Genomic DNA, 26053 nt, shown 5'->3' on the forward strand with positions numbered 1-26053 from the left:
CCTGCATCACTTCGGGCTTTCCTCCCACATTAAGCTGACACGCCGCGATATAACTGGAATACTGTTAAAAGCGGCGTTAAACCCAACTCACTCACTTTAAAGCTTTTTGTCATCTTTCAACCACATGCCATTTTCAACATGCATAAAATAAACCATCCATTTAAACAGCCTTTTCCGTATGGTTAACAACAGCTTCATTGTGTTGACTCAGCATTCCAGATCAGCTATGTATTTCCATAAAATACAAAAAATAAATCACTATTACTCAATTAAAAACGAGTTGCATCCGTATACATAACACTCAAACATATGTAAATTTTCAAAGACTCATGAACTCTAATCTACTGCTGTGAATAAAGCACAAGCAAGGCGGTATACATATTACTAATCACGCTGTTGTGAGATGATGTGATGCTGTTTGAAGCTTGGGATGCACATGACCATGCAGTTACAAATTAGAAGTCACCAAAAACAGCATTAAATCAGAAATATTTTAAAAAAGTCAGCTCATTGGCATAAAAATACCCAATATGACTATGGGCCATGTGACTATCCAAGGGAATGAAGGTATATTGAATAACAAAAACCACATCAATACCCAATGTGAATCATCACTTGTGAGTAAGTATTCAATGGCTCAAATACCGGTGGTTATCTGAGCCCTCATGACTGTAACCAAAATAAACAAGACCATCCTTGGTCCAGGAACTGTGAAGGCACAAAGAACCAGTTTATACACTATCCCCCTCGGAGATTCAAAGACCGAGACCATATATCCCTCAGGTTTAGTGTCAGTTGTATCAAGATATAGTTACAGACCCATTAGCAGCATGTAAAAACAAGGATCAATCAGCCCAAATGGTTTCAAAAGCCATTACAAACTATCAAAGCAAAAACTAAAAAAATATGTTTTTTGGACGCTCAGATACAGATCAAATCCTACTTCCTGTGACTAGCATGTCCAAAGCCATGTTCCATGGCCTACAGACTTCTCTAACATTGTTTCAGCATAACCATGGCAACAAATGTATCCACGATGATCCATTATTTACAAATATGATGAAACAATCACTTATCCCCCACAACCCGTGTATTATGCCTTGTGATAACTTAACATACAAAAACAAGGGTAGATCTTTTAGATTTATTTACCGGTACAGTAGAACATGGATATAATGAACTGGAGGGACGGGAGAAATCAATCCGTTTGTTCACTCTATCCGTGTTTGTTATAACCGTGTTCTACTGTATATGAAAATTCATGGTCGGAAGGTGGGAAAGATTTAAACACACAAGAATATTTAATATTTAAATGTTGTCATGTGTGCAAGGTTCAGTCAAGGTTGAAGTCAAGGATATGTGAAATGTGTTTTTAGTGAAGACTTAAGTTTGCATTTCAGCATTTTTGTCAGAACAAAACAACAGTGCTTTCAAACTACTTTTTACTTCCTACTGTCTTAAGGGTCAGCAGTCCACAAACCAATTCTTAGAGTGAGTGAGTGAATATGGTTTTACGCCGCTTTTAGCAATATTTCAGCAAAAACACGGCGGGGGACACAAGAAATGGGCTTCACACATTTTACCAATGTGGGTACTCGAACCCAGGTCTTCAGCGTGACAAGTGAACACTTTAACCACTAGGCTACCCCACCGCCCCCAAAATTCTTAAAATATGTCTGACCAAGTAGGTCAAGGTCCAGATACAACTACTTATACTTGTCCCTTAAACTGCACATATCTCTATATCTCGCCAATGGCAGTAACCTGCTGGCTAGATGTACAACATCTCGTGAGATCAGCAGTATCTTGCTCAGATAGACATTATAATGTTTTGTTGCATTTCAAAATGATGTCATAATGTATCATCAAAGCAGCCTTAGAAATTATTTTTATTTCAAGGCTTTTCGAGAGGCAGGGGTTTCAAACTAAGTTCCCTTGGCAGGCAAATTGGGGAAGAAACGTTATTTTGTTCAAAAGTGGGAGTTTTTTTAAAGTTCTTATTGTCCTGAGATTGTGGGAGATATGTTACCATTGAATTTTAACACTGCATTCAATGCAATAATGTTAAACTAATCATTAAAGCATCTTCTTCCATATTGGTATGTTTTTTATTGATATACAGTCACCTTACAAAGGTATAACATTATTATAACCATGAAAGCATGAATTGGGAAATGTTTAATTCCAATTTGGGCGTTCTTACTGGCATTTGATGCAGACTTGGTGCAGAAACTGGCCTCTAGGTTCTACTACACCAAATCAGAACCAGTTTGGACAGTGCGGTTTTCGTAGGGAGCCTTCAGTGTAGATCGAGAAATATCTGCAGGCTGTGATTGGAGGATATTCTGTAAGATTTTTATGTCTTTCAAATGTACATCCATCCAGTTATTAAAACTGACCATGTTTTTCTATATTTAGTACTGTCTTTTTCAACATGATGACTTATGCTGAATGTGACCACAGCTATTTTCAAGTAGGTGACATTTGGTGCGAAACTGGGGGTGGTGTGTTTAGCTTCCGGTACTCTGAAAAGGAGCTGACTAAGCTAGTCATTTTTATTTTTTTTATTGCTGCTCAAACTGTGCACACACATACAGGTAATAGCTGTTGAATGCTTAGTTATTTAAAAAAAAATCATAACGTTACTATAGAAGTCTATGGGAAAACATTTGGTTGTGTGTAACCTGTAAGCAGATCTAGATAAATCTAGATAAAGCATAATTTAGTAGTCTCAGGTTATCAGGTTAGCAGTTTAACAGGAATTTCGAAGGCTGTCAAGAGTAGGTGCTCACAATCTCCTTAAAATCAGATCTCAGTTCTTGTTACCGCCAAACTTAAATCTGAGGACATCCTATTATGGGTCACGTCAGACCGACCTTGTGCAAACTTTGACCGACCAATGGAATGACTGACAAGAAGTCGACATTAGCCAATCAGAAGGCAGCTTTCTTTTGCTTTACGGCATTAATTTCCAATTGGCGACTACGCTTCGAAACATATTTTGACAAATTCTCGATTAAAAATTTGAAACCTGAACAAAAGAACATTCTGGAATGGCTAATCATGTTCTAGACTGTATGGGTTCACTCGTTAAGACCGTAAGTATTGTTTGGAATACCCAATGTTAAAGTTTTCGAGGTTGCATGATTAGAAATCACACTGCGACTGTCACTTTCATGATCTGGTAAGCCATACTCTGATTGGTCGGATGAAAGGTCTTTCTGACATGACCCGTAATGGGATGGACCGCCTCTGTGGTCTAGTGGTAGAGCATCCATCCAGAGAGCAGAAGGTCCGGGGTTCGATCCCCAGCCGCGTCATACCAAAAGATGTTAAAAGATCGTACTTGTTGTTACCCTGTCTGGCGCTCGGCATTAAGGGGCTAAAACAAGGACTGGTCGGCTCGGAGTCAGTATACTGTGTCTGAGTGGGGTATTCATGTTAAACTGCGGCATGGTATCTCAGTGTGCTAGCACTATAAATCGGCATCAGTCCGGACTAGTACAAGCAGCCACACACATACACGTGCATGCATGTCGCTATATAAGTGCAATAATCTTGGACGCGACATTAAATCCCATTTCACCTCACCTCACCGTAATGGGATGTCAAGTGGTAGGTGTGTTAGTTCAACAAGAGGAACGTCTATGTTTGATCCCACTCTTAGATACAATCACTACCAATTATTGCTAAAAACCATGAAAAATCTTCATCTTTAAGACTTCTGTTAGTCTAATGAAAAAAACTTTGATGCTAAAAGGAAATTTATCAAATCAAATTTAAGTATATTCCCCTTAATGTAATCCATACTGCCAATAGCTGATTATAGTAGATTGGGTGAGTGAGTGAGTTTTGTTTGACATCACTTTGGACAGTATTCCAGTTATATCACCATTTGTCAGCTTGATGTGATGGAGAGCCTCAGATGTTTACCACTTCGGTGAAACCTATGAGCTCAGGCATAGTGAGCGTGAGTGAGTTGGGTTTAAAGTTTCCTTAAACAGTGTTCCAGTTATATAATGATTGAGCCAGGAAAGCTCGAAGTGATGCAGGTCTCCGACATTTACAAATTCAGTGAAACCCACAATCATAGGGTTCTGGCATGCCCAAGGGATGCAAATCTGCACAGCAAAATGTGGCACCATAGACAACTGGTCAACCCATTTCTCCAACAGGTATGGTGCTGACAAACCTAGAAACATAATGGGGGGCGAACCAGGATTCGAACCCACAATCACAGGTTTCTGGCCTGCCCAAGGGACACAACTCTGCACAGACGACTGGGCCTCCCATGTCCCCTACAGGTGTGGTGCTGACAGTGTAGAAGAGACACAGATGGAGCTGGACACACAATGTAGTGAGTCACTATTACTATTACAGTATTACAGTTTTACAGTATGACAGTATTACATCCAACACACGCCAGACAGGCATCTGCCACCTGGTGGTGCTTAAGTCCACTGGTTTACTCCAGCGATTGGGCAACAGGTGGCGCTTGTCACAAACACCGATCAATCAACCAGGAAATATATATTTGCTGAATTCAAACAACAGTTTCCGTCAGATTCTGCTATTCCTTTCAATATGCAACATGCTTCTCTCACAAATGATTCAGATATCTATGGTGGCTTGAAATGATGATATGAATTCATGATACAATATAGAATCAATAATTTTGTTCAGAATTAAGTACAGTCGAACCTTGTTGAGTCAAACTCGTGGGGACCTGCAACAAAGTTAGAGCTATCCGGGATTTGAGACAATCAACAAAGCGAATTTCTGGAAAAGAAACATCATTTTATGAGAGATTACTATATGTATCTAGTCTTTGGTTTCTTACTCCGTTTCAGGGCGATAAATTCTGACAATTTTGTGAAGTGGGTTGAAAGTTAGGCGAGTGTGGGTCTATGAACATTATTTCTTATTTTGAACTGTTTAAGTCGTCAGGGGATTTTATTCATTTGGATACTTGGGACTCCCAAATAGTTTGCGACAACCTGAGGATTTTACGTTTAATAAAAAGCCCAGTTTCCACACTTGCCGAATAAGGCTGGAATTTCGAGACTCAATCGTACCAGTGGCTATTACAAGTTATGTCCCTTCCATGAACCTCCTACTAACCAATCAGATTCAATCATTCATATCACAAGCATTTGCTTCAAACAAAATAGCAGCACACAGTCAAAACGATCTGATCGAAAATCAAGATCTATATTGTAACAAAACGGGTCTGACCCCGTGAAGTGCATCAAATCACTTGAGCACCCTGATAAAAGCATAAAAAGAAAAAGCATGTCGATGATCAGTTGCCGGTACACTTGCTTTGCAAATCCATCGACCAAAATCTGTCCGTTGAAATCCATGTTGTTTAGGAACCGGACGTCTAGTTCGTTACAAGATTATGATTGGACTATGCATAGACTCGTTAGTCCAGCCAAAATGTAACTCCAGAATTCCAGCCTTGTTCAGCAAGAGAGGGAATTGGACTTTTCAAAGTCAGTTAACACCCTTGCCTCAGGAAGATGAGTGTTCCAAAACATCCAGTTCAACAGATCCGAGTATAAACCAGGATAAATATGGAAGTAAATATGGAAGTAAGTCGCAGGGACCGGAAGGTGAATTCGAGACAACCAGGAATTCGACACAATCAAGTTCGACACAAAGAGGTTTGACTGTATATGACAGAAGTAAACAAATGCTTCAGTAACCAAAAGTCAGTGTTTGATAACAAATCAGGAAAACTATGTCATGTTGGAGATAACTTGAACATTCTCTAAACGTACAGAACCAGTACAATCCTTCTGTATAATAAATTGTTCTTGCATCAGGGGTTTATCTGGACCTGCTCAGAGGCCAAAACTTGGTGCCATGTTTGCAGCAAAACAGCAAACATTTCCAATTTGAATCTTGAAAACTTCCGGATTCTTCATCATTTACAAAAATATAAACATTAAAAAAATCCATTTCTTTACAATATCACAAGTTTTTCAAAGTTTGCTTGTCAAAGGCACTTCATTTGAAATCCTAGATGAATCCTGTATATATGCGTGTGTTTCACCGAAGTGGTAAATGTCGGAGACCTGCATCACTTCGGGCTTTCCTCCCACATTAAACTTACATGCCGCGATATAACTGGAATACTGTTAAAAGCAGTGTTAAACCCAACTCACTCACTCACTCACCTGTATATATGATGTATGTATAATACTTTCGAAACCAAAACTTAACGCCCTGACACACCTAAAACTTTGAATCTGCACCATGCAATTCCTCTGTGCATGTGGAGGTCCTTCTTGATTTTGACGCTTCAGTGAAAGGTCATAAAATCGCTCTGAGCCATTTGTAGTGTTGATTTTCATTATCTGCAGCAACACTTAAACTCTCTACACTTGCCTTAATATCGTATTTGTGATTAGATAAGGAATGTGTCATCTACAACATGATGAATGCCTAAGGTCTTTTGGCATGCATCAAACTTGTCGAACAGTGCGAGGTAGCAGCTAGTATGTTCAATGTGTCTCAATCTGTGATCTGCAGCCTTTGGAACAGATTTCTGTAGACACAAAATGTTAATGAACGGTTCCACACAGGGTGTAATAGGTCAACAACACAGGCCAAGTGTCAATTAATCAGAAACCATTAATCAGAAAATGAGCCCAAACAGCCAATCAAATGCACCACACAACCAGAGATTAAGTTATTGACCATATGATTAGAAACCTTCTGATTAGAGACCATGTGTTGAACCACTAACAAATAGCCACATACCAGCCAGACACCAGTGTTGTTTGTTCAGAGCAGAGAAACTGGGGGAATCTCATGTAATGTTTCCAGAAGACTCCAGATTCAGTTTGGACTTTCAGGATAGGTGGTCAGTTGGTTGGTTGGTTGGTTGGTGGGTGGGTGGGTGGGTGGGTGGGTGGGTTGGTCGAGTGAGTGAGTGAGTGAGTGAGTGAGTGAGTGAGTGAGTGAGTGAGTGTGAGTGAGTGAGTGAGTGAGTCTGGTTTTATGCCGCTTTTAGCAATATTCCAGCGATATCACGGCGGGGGACACCAGAAAAGGGCTTCACATATTGTACCCATGTCGGGAATAGAACCCGGGTCTTTGGCGTGACGAGCAAACGCTTAAACCACTAGACTACCCGGCCGCCCCACTTGTCTGGTAGGCCCTAACTAACGTCATGCCAACATCAAGGCAAATGACAGATCTGTCATGGGTCTGTGATGTTTTTGGGCAGATTCACTGTGACTGCCCGAATGACATTGCATACTGTCCGTGGACGGTACTACCAAGACAAGACACTGGCGCCAATGGTTGTGCCGTTTGCGCTATGCTGGTCTACGTTTGTCTTTTAAGACGATAACACTCGTGCCCACTGTGATCGTATCGTAACTGACAACCTCCAGCAGGAAACATCACCACAATGTAATGGCCAGCCATGAGTCTTAACCTCCCCCCAAGAGCACATCTGTCACATAAATCGGGAGACATGTACGCCAATGTCAAAGGCCACCTGCCAGGTTAGCCGAACTGGGCCAGGTGTTGCAAGAGTAGTGGACAAGTCTCCCTCATATTGTTATTGGGATATTGATCCCCATCATGACATGCATTATAATAAAATGTGTGCCCAATCGTGGGGACATGACCCATTATTGATCACATCCTGTCAAAAGTTTAACTTTTTTACTACACACCTGTCGTCTTTCTTGGCTGTTTGCACCCTTACAATACACAGCCAACAAGTTCTGTTGATTGTCATGTTGCACCAAGTCCTTCCTTTTTCTCATCAATCCATTACCAGCATTCAATACCTTTTAGTTTTTCTGTAATCATCTGTCATCTGAATATCCCTACTTTTTTTAGAAACACACACAAACACAGAATCGAAAACGTGACAAATACAAAACTGAATATTGATTTGATATGTAGCACACATACAGGTTCATTTGTATTCTAACTCATGTTTAGCTGATTTGTATTCCAGCCGATGTTCAGCTAACACAACACATCATGGTTATACTTTGTATATAAGGTATGGCCTCTATTCATAATTATTTGGTTTACAGATTCTTTTGTTAAAAAAACATTGGGTCCATGGCCAAAACATAAAGAAAGAGGAATTTCAAAGACATACTTCTTAAACATTTAACAAGTTCTGTTGCCCGGAAAAACATAAAACATGAAAAAAGTGTTTCTTCAGAATGACGCATCAAAGGGTCACTTTGCATCTTATTTGACCTACTGATATTTTTTAGAATGACTAAAATTTGGTAACAATTACAACAGGAAAAAAAGAATACTGTTTAATTTTGTTTCCACATTTGTAAAAATTCAGGTCATACTATATGTAAACCAAGCATATAAAAATCCTGGCCCAAATGTGGAATTGTATCTTGTGTAATGTTGCACGCAGCCAGAATATCTTTACAGAATGTTCCGGGACTGATGAAGTTCTTTTGGAAACATCTGCTGCATCAATGTAGATTCTGAACATGATAGCATGATGGAGCAAACATTATGTCAAATAATTTGCGTGTTTCATTAATATGTAGTTTTCCTGATATGGACACAGCATGAAACTTATAACCTTCCCAGTTCTAATTGGCCCAGACACACTCAAAAATAATTGTCCAATTTGGGGGGTTTATTTTGTTCAATTAAGCGTGAAACAAAAAATATGAAAATTACCAAGACAATTGAAGGTTTGATGCAGATATCCAGATTCAATTTTTCTCCATTTTCTGTTTCTGTAAACTGTATGTAACACATATCTGTAGTAATTTTCTGTGTATTTTTAGTCTTCAATTGCCTTAGATATTTTTGTGAAAGTAAACCACACTTGCATCAATAGCAGTTCAATGTTAAATTCATATTACCGCAAAAATGAGTATTTTTAGTCATATATCAGTTTTTCATTTCTATGATAAATGAACATTTTTATTTAACAAAAAGCAGAATTTCATAGTCATTTAACGTTAAATGTTAAAAATAAAATGAAGAGAAATGTTATGATTAAAAATTGATATTGTCAGGACTCTCGTTACGATTGAGCAACTGAAGCTAATCAGGGCTCCTATCCAAGCGATCATGGTTCTACAACTGTTGTATGTCTGTGTCCAAGCACTACAATCAACCCATTTACATTCACAAGACAGGGATATTTCCAGGATTCCAAACCCCGGTACTATTTGCATGCATTGAATTGGGGGACAAATTAATTTCGTTGAAAATTGGGATTTCGTTAAGAATTATTTTCTTAATTTCAGAGAAATATTTTATATTTTACCAGTGTAATTTAACATTGAATTCAATACAAGAACTTGAACTTGCTTACTCTTCCTCTTCTGTAGGTCCTGCTATCAGTGGCATATACGTCATCTCGACCAAACCATAATATTAGTTATAACTATATTAACAGGAATTGGAAATTCTTAATTCTCATTTAGGCACTTTTTACTGACATTTGATGCAGAAATGTGGCTGAAAAGACTGCAGTTGGTAAAGTCCATTCTCTGTGCATGTGTAGATAAATCACTGGAAGTTCATTTTCTGTCAAAATTAAGGACTATTAAGAGCGACAGAAAACAACTCATTCACTTACCGGTACACCATAGAGACCAACAGTTCAACAGCCAGCCCATTGTGAGTGGGTATGGTTTTACTTTGCTTTTAGCAATATTCCAGCAATATCACAGAAGGGGACACCTGAAAGGGGTGACCCTTAGGGGCATCACACCGAAGCCATCACCATAACAAATGAATGCTTTAACTACCACCCAACCAACCCATTTGGCCTCTTTTTCTTGGATGTGTTTTTTAGATATCCTTCTCAAACACTGGTTGTTGGTTGAAATTGAAAGGAAAATATAATTAGATTCTTAATTTTTATATTATTGTTTTGGTTAGAATATAAGATTGGAAGAAGAAAAAAGGGTAAAACTTCAAATTCTCAATATTTTTTCAGGGTTAGGAAAGTTAAATATTTTACAGCATTTTCATTGGAACAAATCACACACTAGAATATTAGTTAAACTACAAATAGTATTTGAGCTAACAATTGAATCATCAAATGTGCACCTCTTGTCAAAGTCAGGCAGGGAAAAGGTTAGTGATTTTATTCATTCAAAAGTGTTATTATCAGGCTAGGCTTTTAATAAAAAAAATGCTTTTAAACTGGAATTATATTTTACCTCATTTTAAGGGTCTACAAATCTGTAAGCCAAGTAAAAATAAAATGACTTGTGATATTTGTCTTTGTTGCGTGGTCTTGCTTGCAGCAAAGCAGATGACTGCACCGTTTAGTAACAAGTTTAAATATCAATTGGCTGTCCATGAGCTTTGGAGCCTTCAAGGGTCATTGGATGCCTTGTTAACGTCTTCAAGACTAGCGCCAACTGACTCACTTCACTCAGAGCATTAATCCTAGCACATCAGCACAACTGGATTGTTTATCACTTGATCACTGTATGGTTATTCCAGCGACATTTCCATGGTGATAGATTCATTAGAATCGGTGATGTTAATGCACAGCCTTTTCCTGAGTGTGTGAGTGAGTGAGGTTTAAAACATAGTTTTGAACAATACTCCAGAGTTATATCACTGCAGGTCAGCTTAATTTGGAAGGGAAGCCCAAGTGATGCATATCTCAGGTGATTACCACTTTGGTGAAACCCAAGAGCATGGGTATGGTGCTGAAAAACCTAGAAACACAATCAGGGTTAACCAGGATTGGAACCAACGATCATAGGTTCCTGGAGTGCCCAAGGGATGCGACTCTGCTCAGCGAATTGTGGCGCCTTAGACTGGGCCACTCGTACCTCCTATAAAACAGATGGAGGGAGGGAGTATCTAACATTACACTCAGCAATATTGCAGCTAAATCTCATCTTCCTGAAAACAATCATGTCTGGATAAGGCCAACCATTAGTTGATAGCACGAGCAATGCTTGAAAGTGTTGACATTGTCAGGGTACAATGACACAATAATCTTGCTCAGATATTCAGAGCTCCAGATAAGCTGCGTATCTGCGTAAAATATGCATCAGAAATGCAGAAATACGCAGTAAAATAAAATCCAAGTGTATCAAATACGCAACGAACATTACAGATACGCTACAACAATAAAACTTGTGCGTATCATCAAAATATTGTGAAGTAACTCTGCGTATTCGATTAGCAAATCAGCAACTTATTTTGAAATTATAAACAGGCATTCCGTCAACCTTGCCCAAACTCTACGATGACAGTTACATCATGACCATTTGCCATCACACTTTCTTGTGGAAGTATCGTGGTATTTTTGAATCCTATAAAGGTCTCGAACCCACACGACACCAGTTTGCAGGGACTAGATGAATAGTGTTTTTAAATATTTAACTTAAATACCCACATGTGTAAAAACTAGTGCATAACAGAAATTTGAATACCCAGATAGAATTACTGATACCCAATGATTTTAAAAGGCATGGGTAAAATACCCACAACACCAAAAGCTTATCTGGAGCTCTGGACATTGTAACCCCATTGCATTGCACTTGGTTCAATCTACAGGCCCAAGGCACTGGGCTCTTCTGCCATCTGCTTTGTTTGTTTGTTTGTTTGTTTGTTTGTTGTTTAACGCCGCACTCAGCAATATTCCAGCTATATGACAGCGATCTGTAAATAACTGAATCGGGGCCCGACAATCCAGTGATTGACATCATGAGCATCGATCTACGCAATTGGGATACGATGACATGCATCAACCAAGTCAGCAAGCCTGACCACCGTTAGTCGCATCTTACAACAAGCATAGTCGCCTGGGCTGCTGAAGACCCAGATCTTCCTGGGTCTCTGCCATCTGCAATAACCTTGAACAAAATTAAGAGAATAACCAATGAGCTACAAGGAGTGACAGATTATTATGAATGATGTATTGTGGAAGCCCCAAGCCTTTACTGTAGTGAAGGACGTACAGCCTTCATTCACAGGTACAGATGATCTATGATCAGTTGCCTAGTGATGTAACAAGAGATTCAAAACGTCACTCTCAGGGAATAATCAGTCTTGATAATCTGTCGAAACTGATTTCATTCAGCATAAAAAGCAAAATGGTGATGAAAATTATATACCATATTCGACGTAATAAGCGCCCAGGGCGCACTCAAAAGTAGTAATAGAGGGCTCTTATTAGAATATTACTTTGGTGAAAAAAACAGAGTTGAAAGATAAATTTTGTGGTTTATGCTGACAGCCTGAAATGTTTATGTACAACAAAAATATTATTCCAGAATGTAATTGCCCATAATTAAGGGTGCATGTAGCACACGAATGTGTATTATACGCGAATTAATAAGTCTTATGTACATTGATCAATCGGAAGGGGTGCTAAATGAGATTGTTCACTTGCCAATATATAAGCAAATATCGCCATGGGTGCTTATTACGTCGAATACGGTAAATGGAACACTGAAAATCTGTAATTGCACCAGGTAGTCACGTGTCACGCTCTACAAATAGCACACCTAGAACGAGTTTCACACAATCACGAATGAACCCATGTGGAGAACCAAACCAGGTGTTTAGTGCGACGAGTGAACGCTTTACCCTCTAGGCTAGCCCTGACCTTGGTCTGTTTCTTACACACACAGGGTTTGAAACATTGCTTTTCTGGCTAGAAACTCCAAAGATATACCAAGACAACTTTTAAGATGGATCGATTTCTTCAGCAAATACCTCTTGTCTAATGAATCTCATGTTCTCATGACCTACCTGATGTCCTGCCCTTACAGTTATCTAACTTTTGAAACAACTTAAAGAACAGACAGAATCGATATCTTAACATGTCCAAACTCAACACTCTTTGTCAAAATGGAGCTAAACATGCTTAAGTGTGGGCATGCCGCGTGTCTGTTGTTACAGCCAATCCATTGCCAACAAAGAATGAGAAACCTAAGTGATTTCAAATGTTATTTTTTCATGTGACTTATAATAAAAATGCCTTGGGCGGCTATTGAGCAACTATAGGAACAAGAAGAAGAAAAAAACATACCTTAAACAAGTCAGTGAGTGAGTGAGTGAGTTTGGTTTTACGCCGCTTTTAGCAATATTCCAGCAATATCACAGCGGGGGACACCAGAAATGGGCTTCACACATTGTACCCATGTCGGGAATCGAACCCGGGTCTTCGGCGTGACGAGCGAACGCTTTAACCACTAGGCTACCCGACCGCCCCTTAAACAAGTCAGGATTGAGTTGGTGAGTTGAAATTTAAGCCGTTTTTAGCAATATTCCAGATAGGGAACCAGGAATGGGTGACCTTTAATGGGGCATCAAGCCTGAGCCACGACAAAAAAATGATTTAATAGTTAGGCTGCAACACTACCCACTGGGCCGCTCTTTTAGTAAATGAATTTCAGGTTTTGGTGGTTGAAATTTAAAGGGAAATAAGATTTAACTTTTTTGTTGTTGTTGTTTTTATTGTTCCCAGAGTTGGAGATTAATACAGTATTCCATCAAAGACATATTTTGGATTGCATAGAATGGCACAATACACTCTTCAAAAAATTAAAGGGTTGGAAACAAACATTGTCCTATTTCAAACCAAAACAGTTGCAACACACAATCAGACTCAAACATATCGTGTATCAACAGCGAGCTATGAATCAAATACTGAGAATAAAGGTGACCTTTTTTTGTTAAAGTTATTTTTGGCATCCTTTTTTATAGCAATATATTTCTCGATTGAATATATGTTTTTAAATAGTTTTAAAAGTATATCTTTGTTGTTGTTGTTGTTGTTAGAATATAGGATTGGTAAGATGAGAAAAAAAGAAAATTTCAAATTCAATATTACGACGGGACACAAGAATAAACCATTGAGGAGGCATTGAACATGATTAATGCTGGCATATCAAACATAGCAACATGTTTAATATGTTTAAGCCAGCCAGGTCAATTATATTTTCATTTTATGGATTTTCTCCATCAAACTGCCACGATGCAGTGGATAAAATGTGAATAGGGTTGAAAGAAGGTCAATAATTTAGTCTTGTCTGAAGCATGCATACATCTTTTAGGAAAAGGAGCGGTAGTGAATTATGTAATTGTGTTGATAAGGCCTTGCAGTTTTTATTACTTGGTTTCCACAAATTTTGACCTAAACTTCAATGTAAGTGGTCGCAAAAATAACAACAAAGAATAGCCAACTTCCAGATTAGTACTGATAATAAGGAACAAAAAACAAACAAGTTTTAACATTGCAAGATAATAAACTCGTTTTGTCAGTCAGTCTCGTAAACCAACTTAACCTATCAGGCCTCAGTTAGTTACAGTGTTGAAACATGTCTAATCTACCCAATCACCCACGAAGCCTTCTACAACTGGTGGGATGTTTCAGACAGAAGTTTATTCAATCAGCACTTCAAAACATACCCCAAAAAAATCTCAGAAAGGAGAAACCAATTAACTTGGGATCTCACATCACATGGAAAAAAGAATCCCTATGTTTCGGGACAAAATACATATTCTATGGTTATATTTCTGAAACCTGACTAACCACCTGTGAAATGACTCAAAGTCACCTGACTCAATAGCATTCACTTTAGTCAGGTGATCTTGTATGTCCCAGCATGCATTGCAACACCGTCGGGTCAAAGGGGATTCCTTTTCAAGATCTGGATCTAATAATGAACAAAACTACCAACCCGTCAGGGATGGAAATTAACCTACCCTCATTTGAACATTTTGTAAAAAATTTCAATCTGCAAAATTAAGAGCTGACTCATTTGTAAAACACTGGTCTGCTTTTATTACTGAAATTCATTAATGGAACTGGGGGCACGGGTGGCCCAGTCGTCTAAGGTGCTGCGATTCGCTGTGCAGAGTTGCATCCCTTGGGCACGCCAGAAACCTATGATTGTGGGTTCGAATCCCGGTTCGCCTCGATAATGTTTCTAGGTTTGTCAGCACCATACCCGTGCTCGTGGGTTTCACCGAAGTGGTAAACGTCTGAGACCTGCATCACTTCGGGCTTTCCTCCCACATTAAGCTGACACGCCGCAATATAACTGGAATACTGTTAAAAGCGGCGTTAAACCCAACTCACAAACACACACACACATTAATGGATCTGGAAGAATTGTTTTAGCTTCATTCACATTTGTGAAATGTTTGCTCATACATCCATAATCCAAGTGATCAACTATGAAACTCCTTAATCATTCTTGCTTGACTTGACTTTGCATGTGTTTATTATCAGTGACTTTGCATGTGTTTGTGATGGGTGCCACCGGTGTGTGTGTGTGTGTGTGTGTGTGGCTGGCTGCTTGTACTAACCCATAGAGATACCTTGCCACAGCTTAATATCAATACCCTACTCAGACACATTATACTGACTCTGAGCAAACCAGCCCTTTTGTTAGCCTGGCGAGTAACAACAACTACCATCTTTTAACGTCTTTTGGTATGACACGGACAGGGATCAAACCCTTGACCTTCCGCTTTCCGGGAGGATGCTCTACCTACAGACCATGGAGGCAATCATACCATTGTTTGATAGTGATTCATTTTAACATGCTTATGATAGATACAGTCGGTGTTGTACAGTCAACTCTGCTTTTGGCCAATTTGGAATTAATTTGGTCGCTTTTATTCTGTCAGAACTTTCCTTACAACCTACCAAGAAAATGCTGTTGGAATTGTTTTGAAAAAGGATATCAGTTTTTTTGAAGGTAAAAATACTCCACATACTACCAGCTACCGCCTGTGCTGCACGAGAGACAGTAAATTACAGTAGTAGTTACAATTCCAATCCCCACCCCCAATAATCAGCCCCAGGAATGAGTGCTACGGAACTTGTGTCTACTGATAAGAATTGCCACAACTGTGCTTTAAATAGCCTATTTTCAAGTAATTTTCCTCTTTCACAGTCCACTTGAAGGAAATTGTATAAAGATGTTAAATTTCTTCATTTAGCCATCTGAACTTTTTTTCCACGGGGTCATATTTCTTGAAAGAATAAAAACCAATTCAAACATCTTAGACTCTTGATTTCGGCAAAACAATCAAAGAAACTTATTCTATCTGCTGATACTAAAATTTCATATTTGGGGATTATTGGACTTATTGTTCAGAAAGATATTAAGAGTGAAATGCTGAAACAGTTCTGAGAAAGTGTGTCATTTTGCCAGTGTTCTTACGAAAACCTTACCATCATGTCCACAAAACTAGATCCAGATTACATAAACAAGACATTGCAAGTCAATACTGCGTCAAAGAATACTACCCTTACAGGGCCTCCACTCACTGGCACTACCGCGGCATGTGCACCAGGTTGTTTACCAAAGTCTCAACACTGGCACCAATGGTGCACCTTGTCTGAGCATCGCTTCCTGGACTTGTCATGTCCTGATAGCAACGCGACCAGGTACTGTCAACTGCAAATACAGATCCTATCACGTAGATTGAATCATTAATTAGAGCCAGTCACGATCACGTAAGATTTTCTGATGAGAAAATATTACTTTACCTCCAAACACAACCTGCCTATCTTCGGAAGGCCCGTGACTTGAATTAGGCTTGTTATCCGCCATTGGTTTGGGAACGGGAGAACCCCCAGCGTGTTACACCGCAAACTCGCAACACCTGCTATGTGGTGTCTGGCCAGTGTTTCGCAGGCAATATTTAGACTCTTTGAATATAATTTTTGTTATTCCCTTCGTGACATTATGAACTCTGGAACTGACCAATCAAGGTGCTCGGAGTTGAAGAGATGATGCTTTATCAACAACTACTGATAGCGCATTACGAAATGGAACAGGACCTGAGTTGAATACAAATAGACCTCGCTCTCAGTGGCCGCGGCGTTGGGAGGGATCGATATGTAAAACGGAACACTTGTAGATCGCGGTGAACGCCGGATTGATGCAAACCAACATGCGGTGATGTGGCAATACAGCTAACAATGAGGCTTTAATAGTTATACATAGGAAACGTTATCTAACATATTGCAGGCACATTATCCAAAGTTTGGAAGGGTTAATTCAATAAGTGAATCATATTTGAAAATGTCTTTAGGGATTATGCAATAACTATTTGTCATTGCGACATTGTACTGATTTTACACGTATAACGGTTCGCTGCATCGGCGGAAACAACATAATGGTCCCGTCATGAGGAAGTGGAATACAAAGAATAATTCTTTCTAACGAAATTAACTGTTGTACAACATCCGAGAAACACAGAAGTTTTTTCTTATTTATCAGTCATTAACGTATCTGGTTGATTTCTCTATAATCGTTTGTTTTGTTTTTTGTTTAACGCCGCACTCAGCATTATTACGTATAGGGGAATGTCCGAGTAACTCTCCATTCCTTAAAAATAATGGAGCAGAGGCCCCGCAGGGGCCGAGGCCCATTATTTTTAAGGAATGGAGAGTTACTGAAGACCATTTCTAACCCGGATCTTCGCGGTTGATTTCTTTATAAATAAGCTTGGCCCGGATATGCGATGATATCCAAGACTGTGGTAAGTCAGTGTTGAAAAAGTAGCGCTAAGTTCGTTTTGCGCAAGAGGCCAATTACCAAGAATCTGAGAGATAATAGATTTAAAATATTCTCAAATCTACATGGTATGAATCATAACCCACGCCCACCCCAACCCAGTCCATGCCCACCCCACCCCAACCCATACCCACCTCACCCCATGCAACCCAAAAGGTCACCTGGAAATGTATTTATTTTTGGTGACATTCACCTGACAATTCTACTGTGCTAATAAAGTCAGTAAGAAAACACTGTGATGTGACGGAAATAGACAAATATACAACGCTAAGCGCTCAAAAAGGTCACCTGAAAAAAATATTTCAATATTCAACGGATGTGCAAAGAACTCCACGATGGAATGGTAAACAATGGCTTGGCAACCGAGAAGATTGAAGGTGATTACATTTCAATATTTAAGTATTTCCATGGCAACGTCACAAACAACAGTATTATATCCATGACTACTGATGTATTGTGATTGCACAACATAAGCAGCGCATTGATCGTGTTAACTCGTGATATTACGGGTGGACGGTTGGGTGGGTGGGTGGGTGGGTGGATGGATGGATGAGTGTGAGGATGGATGGATGAGTGATCAGGGAGGTGGTGGCGGGTGGAAAATGGATAGACGGGAGGACGTGTTGGACATTAGATGGATGGGTGGGTGGTCTAGTAGAGGATGGACAAACGATTGGATGGATTGGTCAGAGGACGGGTGGTTGGATGGCTTGGAGGATGGATGGACGGTCGGGTTGGTGAGGGGATCCATGAACGCTTCGTCGGGTGGATGAGAGAATCGATGGACGGTTTGTCGGGTGGGTGAGTGGATGGAAAGGCGGGTAGATAGGTTGTCAGGATGGATGGATGGATGGATGGGTTTTTCAGAGGATGGATGGACCAGCGGTCGTACCAAAGTGGTTCACTGCGAGCAAACAGGCGAGTTCGTATAGTTGATGACGTGACAATAATATGTCGTTAATAATGATGCAAATATGTTGCTATTATTTCCAGTAATTTATCACATGCCGAGGATGATAATATAGACATATGTTTTCCACATTTTCGAATGATTGCTGCTGGCTACAATCTACGAAGTGATTTTTTCATGTTGCGTTCTGTTTAAGTTTTCAGTTCACGGACGTGGTACAGAGTTTGTTGTTAGGAATATGCCCGTAAGCATAGGCACAACCGGGAAACGAGAACACAATTACGAGTGCTTCGATTGGTTCTAACATGCGCACTCGACGCATGTTGAGAGAGTGGATGTATCTCACTTCAGTCTGCTGGTCCGTAGCTAACTTGTACGTTTGGAATCTGGGTGGGTCGCTCCTGTTATGATTGTGAACAGATACATCACGATAGTGGGCGGTCGGCAGCCGAATGGTTAAGCGTTCGCTCGTGACGCTTAAGACCCGGGTTTGGTTCCCCACATAGATACAATGTGTGAAGTCAGTTTCTGCAATCCCCAATACGCTAACTGATTGCACACAAATTATTCTAATAATAACAAAGTATAATTTTAACTTGTCCAACTTGCAAAATGACAAAATAGGAACTAATTAACCTCAGCATCGATCATGAGTGAGGAAATACATTTTGTTTAAATCTGCATTTTCAAGTTGGAATCTATGTTCCGCGGAATTGATCGTACGACACATACAGAATACAGGTGGTAAGGTGATATCGCCACTACCAAGTCATTTAACAATATTCCATCAGTTGCATCTGTGGTTGCTACGGCTATAATCTGAACACATTACCAAGCCAAACAAAGCCTTGTCTGGCGCCTCTACCTGAACGTGGGTTTAAGTAAACAACTGTTGACGTGATATTTGTCAAAAATATCAAGATTTAAGGTGTAATTGCATTATAAAGAATGCTATTCGCTAATGTGTTACTGTTTAAGAAGTTATCACGTGTGATTGTCTAGCACCGAGCGCGCATACCCCCGCGCTGCTTGAAAACCCATTACGTGGCCCACATTATCCGTTGTCTTCTGTGATGGGACATGTCGATTATGTCCAGGATGTAGTCATACAAGTGCACCGTGTTTGAAGAGCAGACTCGAATATTAATGTGTTGATCACATGGCATGTTCACAAAAGGCGGTAGTTATGTACTTTGAACAGTTGTTGTAAACAGCACAGCACAGCACTGCACACCAACTGCACACATATAAATATATAGAATTATCATACTAAACGAGCTCCCGTGTAATACCAATTTTATGAAACGAGTTTAGATTTTAGATTGCACTATGACGTCATACCATGTTAGAGTGCATTGCGAGTGCATAGAGTGCAACGGTATAACTGTAGGTCTTTGAAAGGCATTTCATCTGTTGGCTTCCTTTGTTAGTTTCCACCTTTTGTTATCTTATTAATTTTGTTGTCCTTACATGTACAAATATATGATCTCTGCATCATGGCATTAATTCACCTGATGAAGGAGTAAGCATATACCCGAAACGTTGTGTTCCTCATAATAAAGAAGTTGACATCCATATATTCTCTTCCTTAGGTATAACTGTACTCTTGAAAATCACATTCGTGAAACCGGTTGAGTAAATTATACAGCTCATCTATGGACTTTTAGGGGCGGTCGGGTAGCCGGTGGTTAAAGCGTTCGCTCGTCACGCCGAAGACCCGGGTTCGATTCCCGACATGGGTACAATGTGTGAAGCCCATTTCTGGTGTCCCCCGCCGTGATATTGCTGGAATATTGCTAAAAGCCACGTAAAACCATGCTCACTCACTCACTATGGACTTTTACAGTGTTATTGAGTTATTGGTACAAAACAGCATGTACAACTTCTGGTATGATAATATGTACAATATATGGTTGTAAATTGTGCTTTCTTAGGTCAGAATAACATGGACACTGTAATCTAAAATGGACGGACTTCTGAATGGATATTATACACAATGGACGTGACCTCTCGTCAGGGGGGATACTGTAAATATGGAGTGTTCTCCCCTCTTCACCATCTCGTGTTTGTACGCATGGTGACACATGCAGACAGACTGACGGACGGACATCACACGCAAACAGACAACACATGAAGACATACCACCAGACGGAAAGCATACACAAACAGACTGACAGACAAACATCACGTGTAGACAGACATCAAATACAGGCAACACATGCAGACGAAATGACAGACAAACTGCACATGAATACAAACAACATAAACAGACAGACTGACAGACCTGATTTGCAGACAGACATACAGACAGCACGTGCAGACAGACTAGACCCGCGAAGATCCGATGTAGAATAGGTCTTCAGCAACCCATGCTTGCCGTAAAAGGCGACTATGCTTGTCATAAGAGGCGACTAACGGGATCGGGATCGATGCTCATGTTATCAGTCACTGGATTTTCTCGTCGTGACTCGATTATGTACAGACCGCCGTCATATAGCTGGAATATTGCTGAGTGTGGCGTTAAACAACAAACAAACAAACAAAAAGGAGACAGACTAACAGCACACGCAGACAGACAGACAGGCAACACATTGAGGCAGCACGTGCAGACAGGCAGACAGACTGACAACACTTTCACACAGACAGATGGGCAGATCGCGTGGATCGATGCTCATGTTATCAGTCACTGGATTTTCTCGTCGTGACTCTATTATGTACAGACCGCCGTCATATAGCTGGAAGATTGCTGAGTGCAGCGTTAATCAATAAACAAACAAACAAAAAGCAGACAGACTAACAGCACACGCAGACAGACGGACAGGCAACACATTGAGGCAGCACTTGCAGACAGGCAGTATAATATAGGTATTATCCTTTCAAGAATAATAACAATTCAAATAAAATCACATTTGGTTGGGTATACAGACACCATAGATTCGTTTGATCCCCATTCGAATGACACGACGCTAAAAATAGCTGTCCAATCAAATTTCACCCATGAGCGAGAAAACATCGGTGCAAAATTTGTGATAGAAGAGATAGAGATGGAGGAGACTGGGTTCGGGGCACTCATTCTGGTTAGATACCATTTTTACGAAACGAGTGAACTTTCAATGTTATCTGACCGAGCGAAATACATAACAACTTTCTCGCTCGTTAACATACCATCTGAAACCGGTTGCAAATCTGGTTGCGTATGAATATTGATATATGCCCAAATATGGGCATTGTTAACATTTCTATGAATACGCGTTAACGTGTTCCTGCTGGTAGCACCAACGCTCAAGATCATTTTTTTAGAATTTGGTTCGGTATTCTTCATCTATCAGCTCAATTTATATCCTGTCCGTACCATTTTGGAAGAGGGAAATCAGAGTGCTCACCAATGACGTTTGTGTTTACTGTACGACCCTATACTGAAGACGTGGAAATCAACAAACTCAATTCGAACTGGCTATTCATCAATATATACTACTCAAAAGAAGTTAAAGAACACCCGATTCTTTCATATTACTATAGTTAATCTGTCTTGGCATGTGAGATTAACTATAGTAATATGAAAGAATTGGGTGTTCTTTAACTTCTTTTGAGTAGTATATAAAGATGTGGTGATATTTAACATGCTGATCTTAAACACGAACTTTTCAAACAATCTGGCAATCTTTGCGAACTGAAAGCCAGTTTAAAATAGAAATAATCGAATATGATATACCCTATTTGTTTTACCCTGGTCGGGGGTTCGATCCCAGTCCGCGTCATACCAAAAGACGTTAAAATATTGTACTTGTTGTTACCCTGTCTGGCTCTCGGTATTAAAGGGCTAAGACAAGGATTGGTCGACTCGGAGTCAGTATACTGTGTCTGAGTGGGGTATTGATGTTAAACTGCGGCATGGTATCTCAGTGAGTCACTATAAAATCGTCATTAGTACAAGTACACCCACGTGCTACACGTCGCTATATAAGTGCAACAATTTTGAGCGGAACGTTAACGCCCATTTCACATCACCTCACTATGGCCTGACCTATGTCACTTAACAATACTCCATCAGTAGGTGTATCTGTGGTTGCTACGGCTATTATCTAAACGCATTACCAAGACAAACACACTTGTCCAGAGCCTCTGTACCTGAACGTGCTACTGTTTAGGTAGTCATCACGTATGGTTGAGACAGTGTGACCTTTCTAAATGTAGGCCAATATATACGAGGGATGGCTGAAAAGATCTGAGCCTAACTACGAAGGATGTAGAGTGAGTGAGTGAGTGAGTTGGTTTAACGCCGCTTTGAACAGTATTCCAGTTATGTCAGCTTAATGTGGGAGGAAAGCCTGAATCGATGCAGGTCACAGACGTTTGCCACGTTAGTTAAACCCACGAGCACGGGTATGGTGCTGACAAACCTTGAAACATAATTGCGGACTGGCGTGCCTTAGGGGCGCAAGTCTGCACAGCGAATTGCGGCGCCTCAGACTACTGGGTCATCCCACTCGTGACCAACTCGTGTTATTCCGGGACAAGCCGAATAGCGACTCGTGCCCCTCTCGTGGCTATTTTTGCGACCGGGTTCCGTCTTAGCGCAAACGGGCATACCTAAAACAATTGTCAGCGTAATGGTTCACATGTATTTCCCCAGATATTATATATATTTCAGATGCAATTTAAAGCACATTGGGACGTGTGGAAGTACACAGTATGATTGCACACATTTAACTGTGTCTTGGGAATATTTTTAGATGCAAGACATATGTAATATCGAAAATTAATTCTGAGGGATTCTTTGACGAAGAACTCATACGCGCATTCTGATTGGTTTGTCGTATTTTCGGACATAACATTCATCGATAGGGAGTCTTCTTGCAGGTAACGGAAAGGGGCGAGTGGTGACGAATGTGGGTCATCCCTGCCCCTGAAGGATGTAGATTACTGCCTTAACACTTTGCGTGCATTACCTACACTACTTTCCATGCCTACAGACTGCACTGGAACTGAATACACAACCAGGCAGCGTTTTTCTGTAGGCCTCAAAGTGACAAGGTACCCATGCGCTCTCGTAAGAGTGAGTGAGTATAGGTTTACCTCGCTTTTAGCAATATTCCAGCAATATCACGGCAGGGGACACCACAAATAGGCTTCACACATTGTACCCATGTCGGGAATCGAACCCGTGTCTTCGGCGTGACCAGCGAACGCTTTAACCACTAGGCTACCCGACCGCCCTCTCTCGTGAGAATTAAGGTCGGTTTGAAGCAGACCCAGCTGACTTTGTGGAACAATTTGTAACCATTGATGTGTCTTCGGTTCACCACTATCAGCCAGAGACTAAAAGCAGTAGAAACATCAAACGTTTCAATCAGCTGTAAAGGGCAACGTCTATTCCATCAGCTGGAAAAGTGATGGCTTCAGCTTTCTGGAATTCCAAAGCAATCCCACTGGTGGAGAGACAAAGTTATGCTAATATGCTTATAGGCAACTTCGTGAGAATATCATGGTTAAACATCGTGGAATGGTCACAAAAAGCGAGTTGGGACAACGCCCCTGTGTACAAGTCTGTTGTTGCCATGGCTACAATGCAAGACTGTAGCTATGAACTTATTGAACATCCTCCATATTTGGCACTGTTAGATTTCCACCTCTTCCCAGATTTGAAGAATGAACTATCCGGCAAGCATTCTATGCCAATGGGATCCGTCACATTTGCACTTCTTTTAAAAGTTGAAGGTGAAGTGAAATACGTCGCGTCCAAGATTATTGCACTTATATAGCGACGTGCATGTACGTGCATGTACGTGTGTGTGTGTGTGTGTGTGTGTGTGTGTGGCTGCTTGTACTAGTCCTGACTGAAGCCGATTTATAGTGCTAGCTCACTGAGATACCATCTCGCAGTTTTACATGAATATCCCACTCAGACACAGTATACTGACTCCGAGCCGACCAGTCCTTGTTTTGGCCCCTTAATGTCGAGCGCCAGACAAGTACCATCTTTTGGTATGACGCGGCCGGGGATCGAACCCCGGACCTTCCGCTCTCCGGGCGGACGCTCTACCACAAGACCTCGGAGGCGGTCTAAAAGTTGAAGAATGAACTATATGGAAAGCATTTGGCAAATGATGAGTGCGTCATGCAGGAAGAGGCCTTCAACACCAGTGGGATTCAGGCACTATATCATTGTTGGCAAAAGTGTGTGAGCCTCAGAGGGGACTAAGATGTTGAAAATAATTCCATAAAACAGTCCATTATAGTTAGCCTCAGAGCTTTGCAGCTACTCATCATAATACAACGGCCACATTAGTTCATGCAAAAAAACATGTGTACCTAGCTCCCCCAAATATAAATATTCTTCTTCCGATACAAAGGTTATTTAAATATAAATTCTATTCAATGTTTTCTTCTCGAAACATAAATCCCTGATATTCCAATCTCATTAACATCAGAGGTTAGTATAGGTCTTCCGCAACCCATGCTTGCCGCGAAAGAGGCGAGTGTGCTCCTCGAAAGAGGCGACTAACGGGATCGGGTGGCCATGCTCGCTGACTTGGTTGGTGCATGTCATCGTATCCCAATTGCGTGGATCGATGCTCGTGATGTCAATAGCTGGATTGTCTGGGTCAGACTCGATTATTTACAGACCGCCGTCATAAAGCTGGAATATTGCTGAGTGCGGCGTTAAAACAACAAGCAAACAAACATCAGATTTTAGTTCTCGTTACCGGTAAACAAAGATCTGAGGACATCCGTATGCCTGTCCTATCAGTCTGTCTGTCTGTCTGCGTGTACTGCCTGTCTGTGTGTATTCATGCGCTGTTTTTCTTGAATATAGGTATGTAAGCATACGGACACAACCCCGTACCCATGATTAGTTAATCCATCTGTACATCCGGGCTACTGGGAATTACACTGTATATACCATTCAGTAGGCCCATTGTTCTCTGATGCACCGAACTGATTGCTAACAGTTTGGAAGTTGTTGGTCCAGAAAGGACTTGTGGTCGTCACTACAATAGATCTTGTGTTTTACATAGTACCCACAAGAGGAATCGAACCGGGTTTCGAATGTGACGAGAGCACGATGGGAACTGAACCGGGTCTTGAAATTGACGAGCGTACGATGTAATTGATGTGACGAGAGCATGCTGGGGATTGAACCGGGTCTCGAATGTGACGAGCGTACGATGAAAATGAACCGGGTCTTTGATGTGAGGAGAGCATGCTGGGAATTGAACCGGGTCTCGAATGTGACGAGCGTACGATGGGAATGAACCGGATCTTTGATGTGACGAGAGCATGCTGGGATATAATGGGGTATGGGGTATGGGGTATGGGGTATAATGGGAATTGAACCGGTGTGATGAGTGCACGATGGCATTGGACCGGGCCTTTGATGTGACGAGCGTACGATGGGATTGAACCGGATCGTTGATGTGACGAGAGCACGATGGAATTGAACCAGGTCTTTGATGCGATGAACGCACGACAGGCATTGAACCGGGATTTTTAGGTGACGAGAGCATGATGGGAATTGAACCGGGTCTCTGATGTGATGAGAGCACGATGAGAATTAAACTGGGTCACAAACTTGACGAGATCACAATGGGAATTGGACCGG

The 26053-nt window shown here is 40.7% G+C and overlaps 1 protein-coding gene across 2 annotated transcripts in view; it reads right to left on the minus strand.

Annotated features, from left to right (window-relative positions):
- LOC124141794 (band 7 protein AGAP004871-like) overlaps positions 1–26053 on the minus strand; it is a 131746-nt gene that overhangs the window by 63356 nt on the left and 42337 nt on the right. The window contains exon 1 of one of the 2 annotated variants that reach the window (XM_048388952.1): positions 16508–16729. The exons of the other annotated variant lie outside the window; for it this stretch is intronic. Coding sequence (XP_048244909.1) covers positions 16508–16571 — 64 coding nt within the window. The 5' untranslated portion in view covers positions 16572–16729. Of the gene's footprint in view, positions 1–16507; positions 16730–26053 lie in introns of those variants that run through there. 2 annotated transcript variants of the gene reach the window in all.

Source organism: Haliotis rufescens, unplaced genomic scaffold, assembly GCF_023055435.1.
Source record: "Haliotis rufescens isolate VD_foot unplaced genomic scaffold, xgHalRufe1.0.p SCAF_8, whole genome shotgun sequence".
In the NCBI taxonomy this organism is placed as follows: domain Eukaryota; kingdom Metazoa; phylum Mollusca; class Gastropoda; order Lepetellida; family Haliotidae; genus Haliotis; species Haliotis rufescens.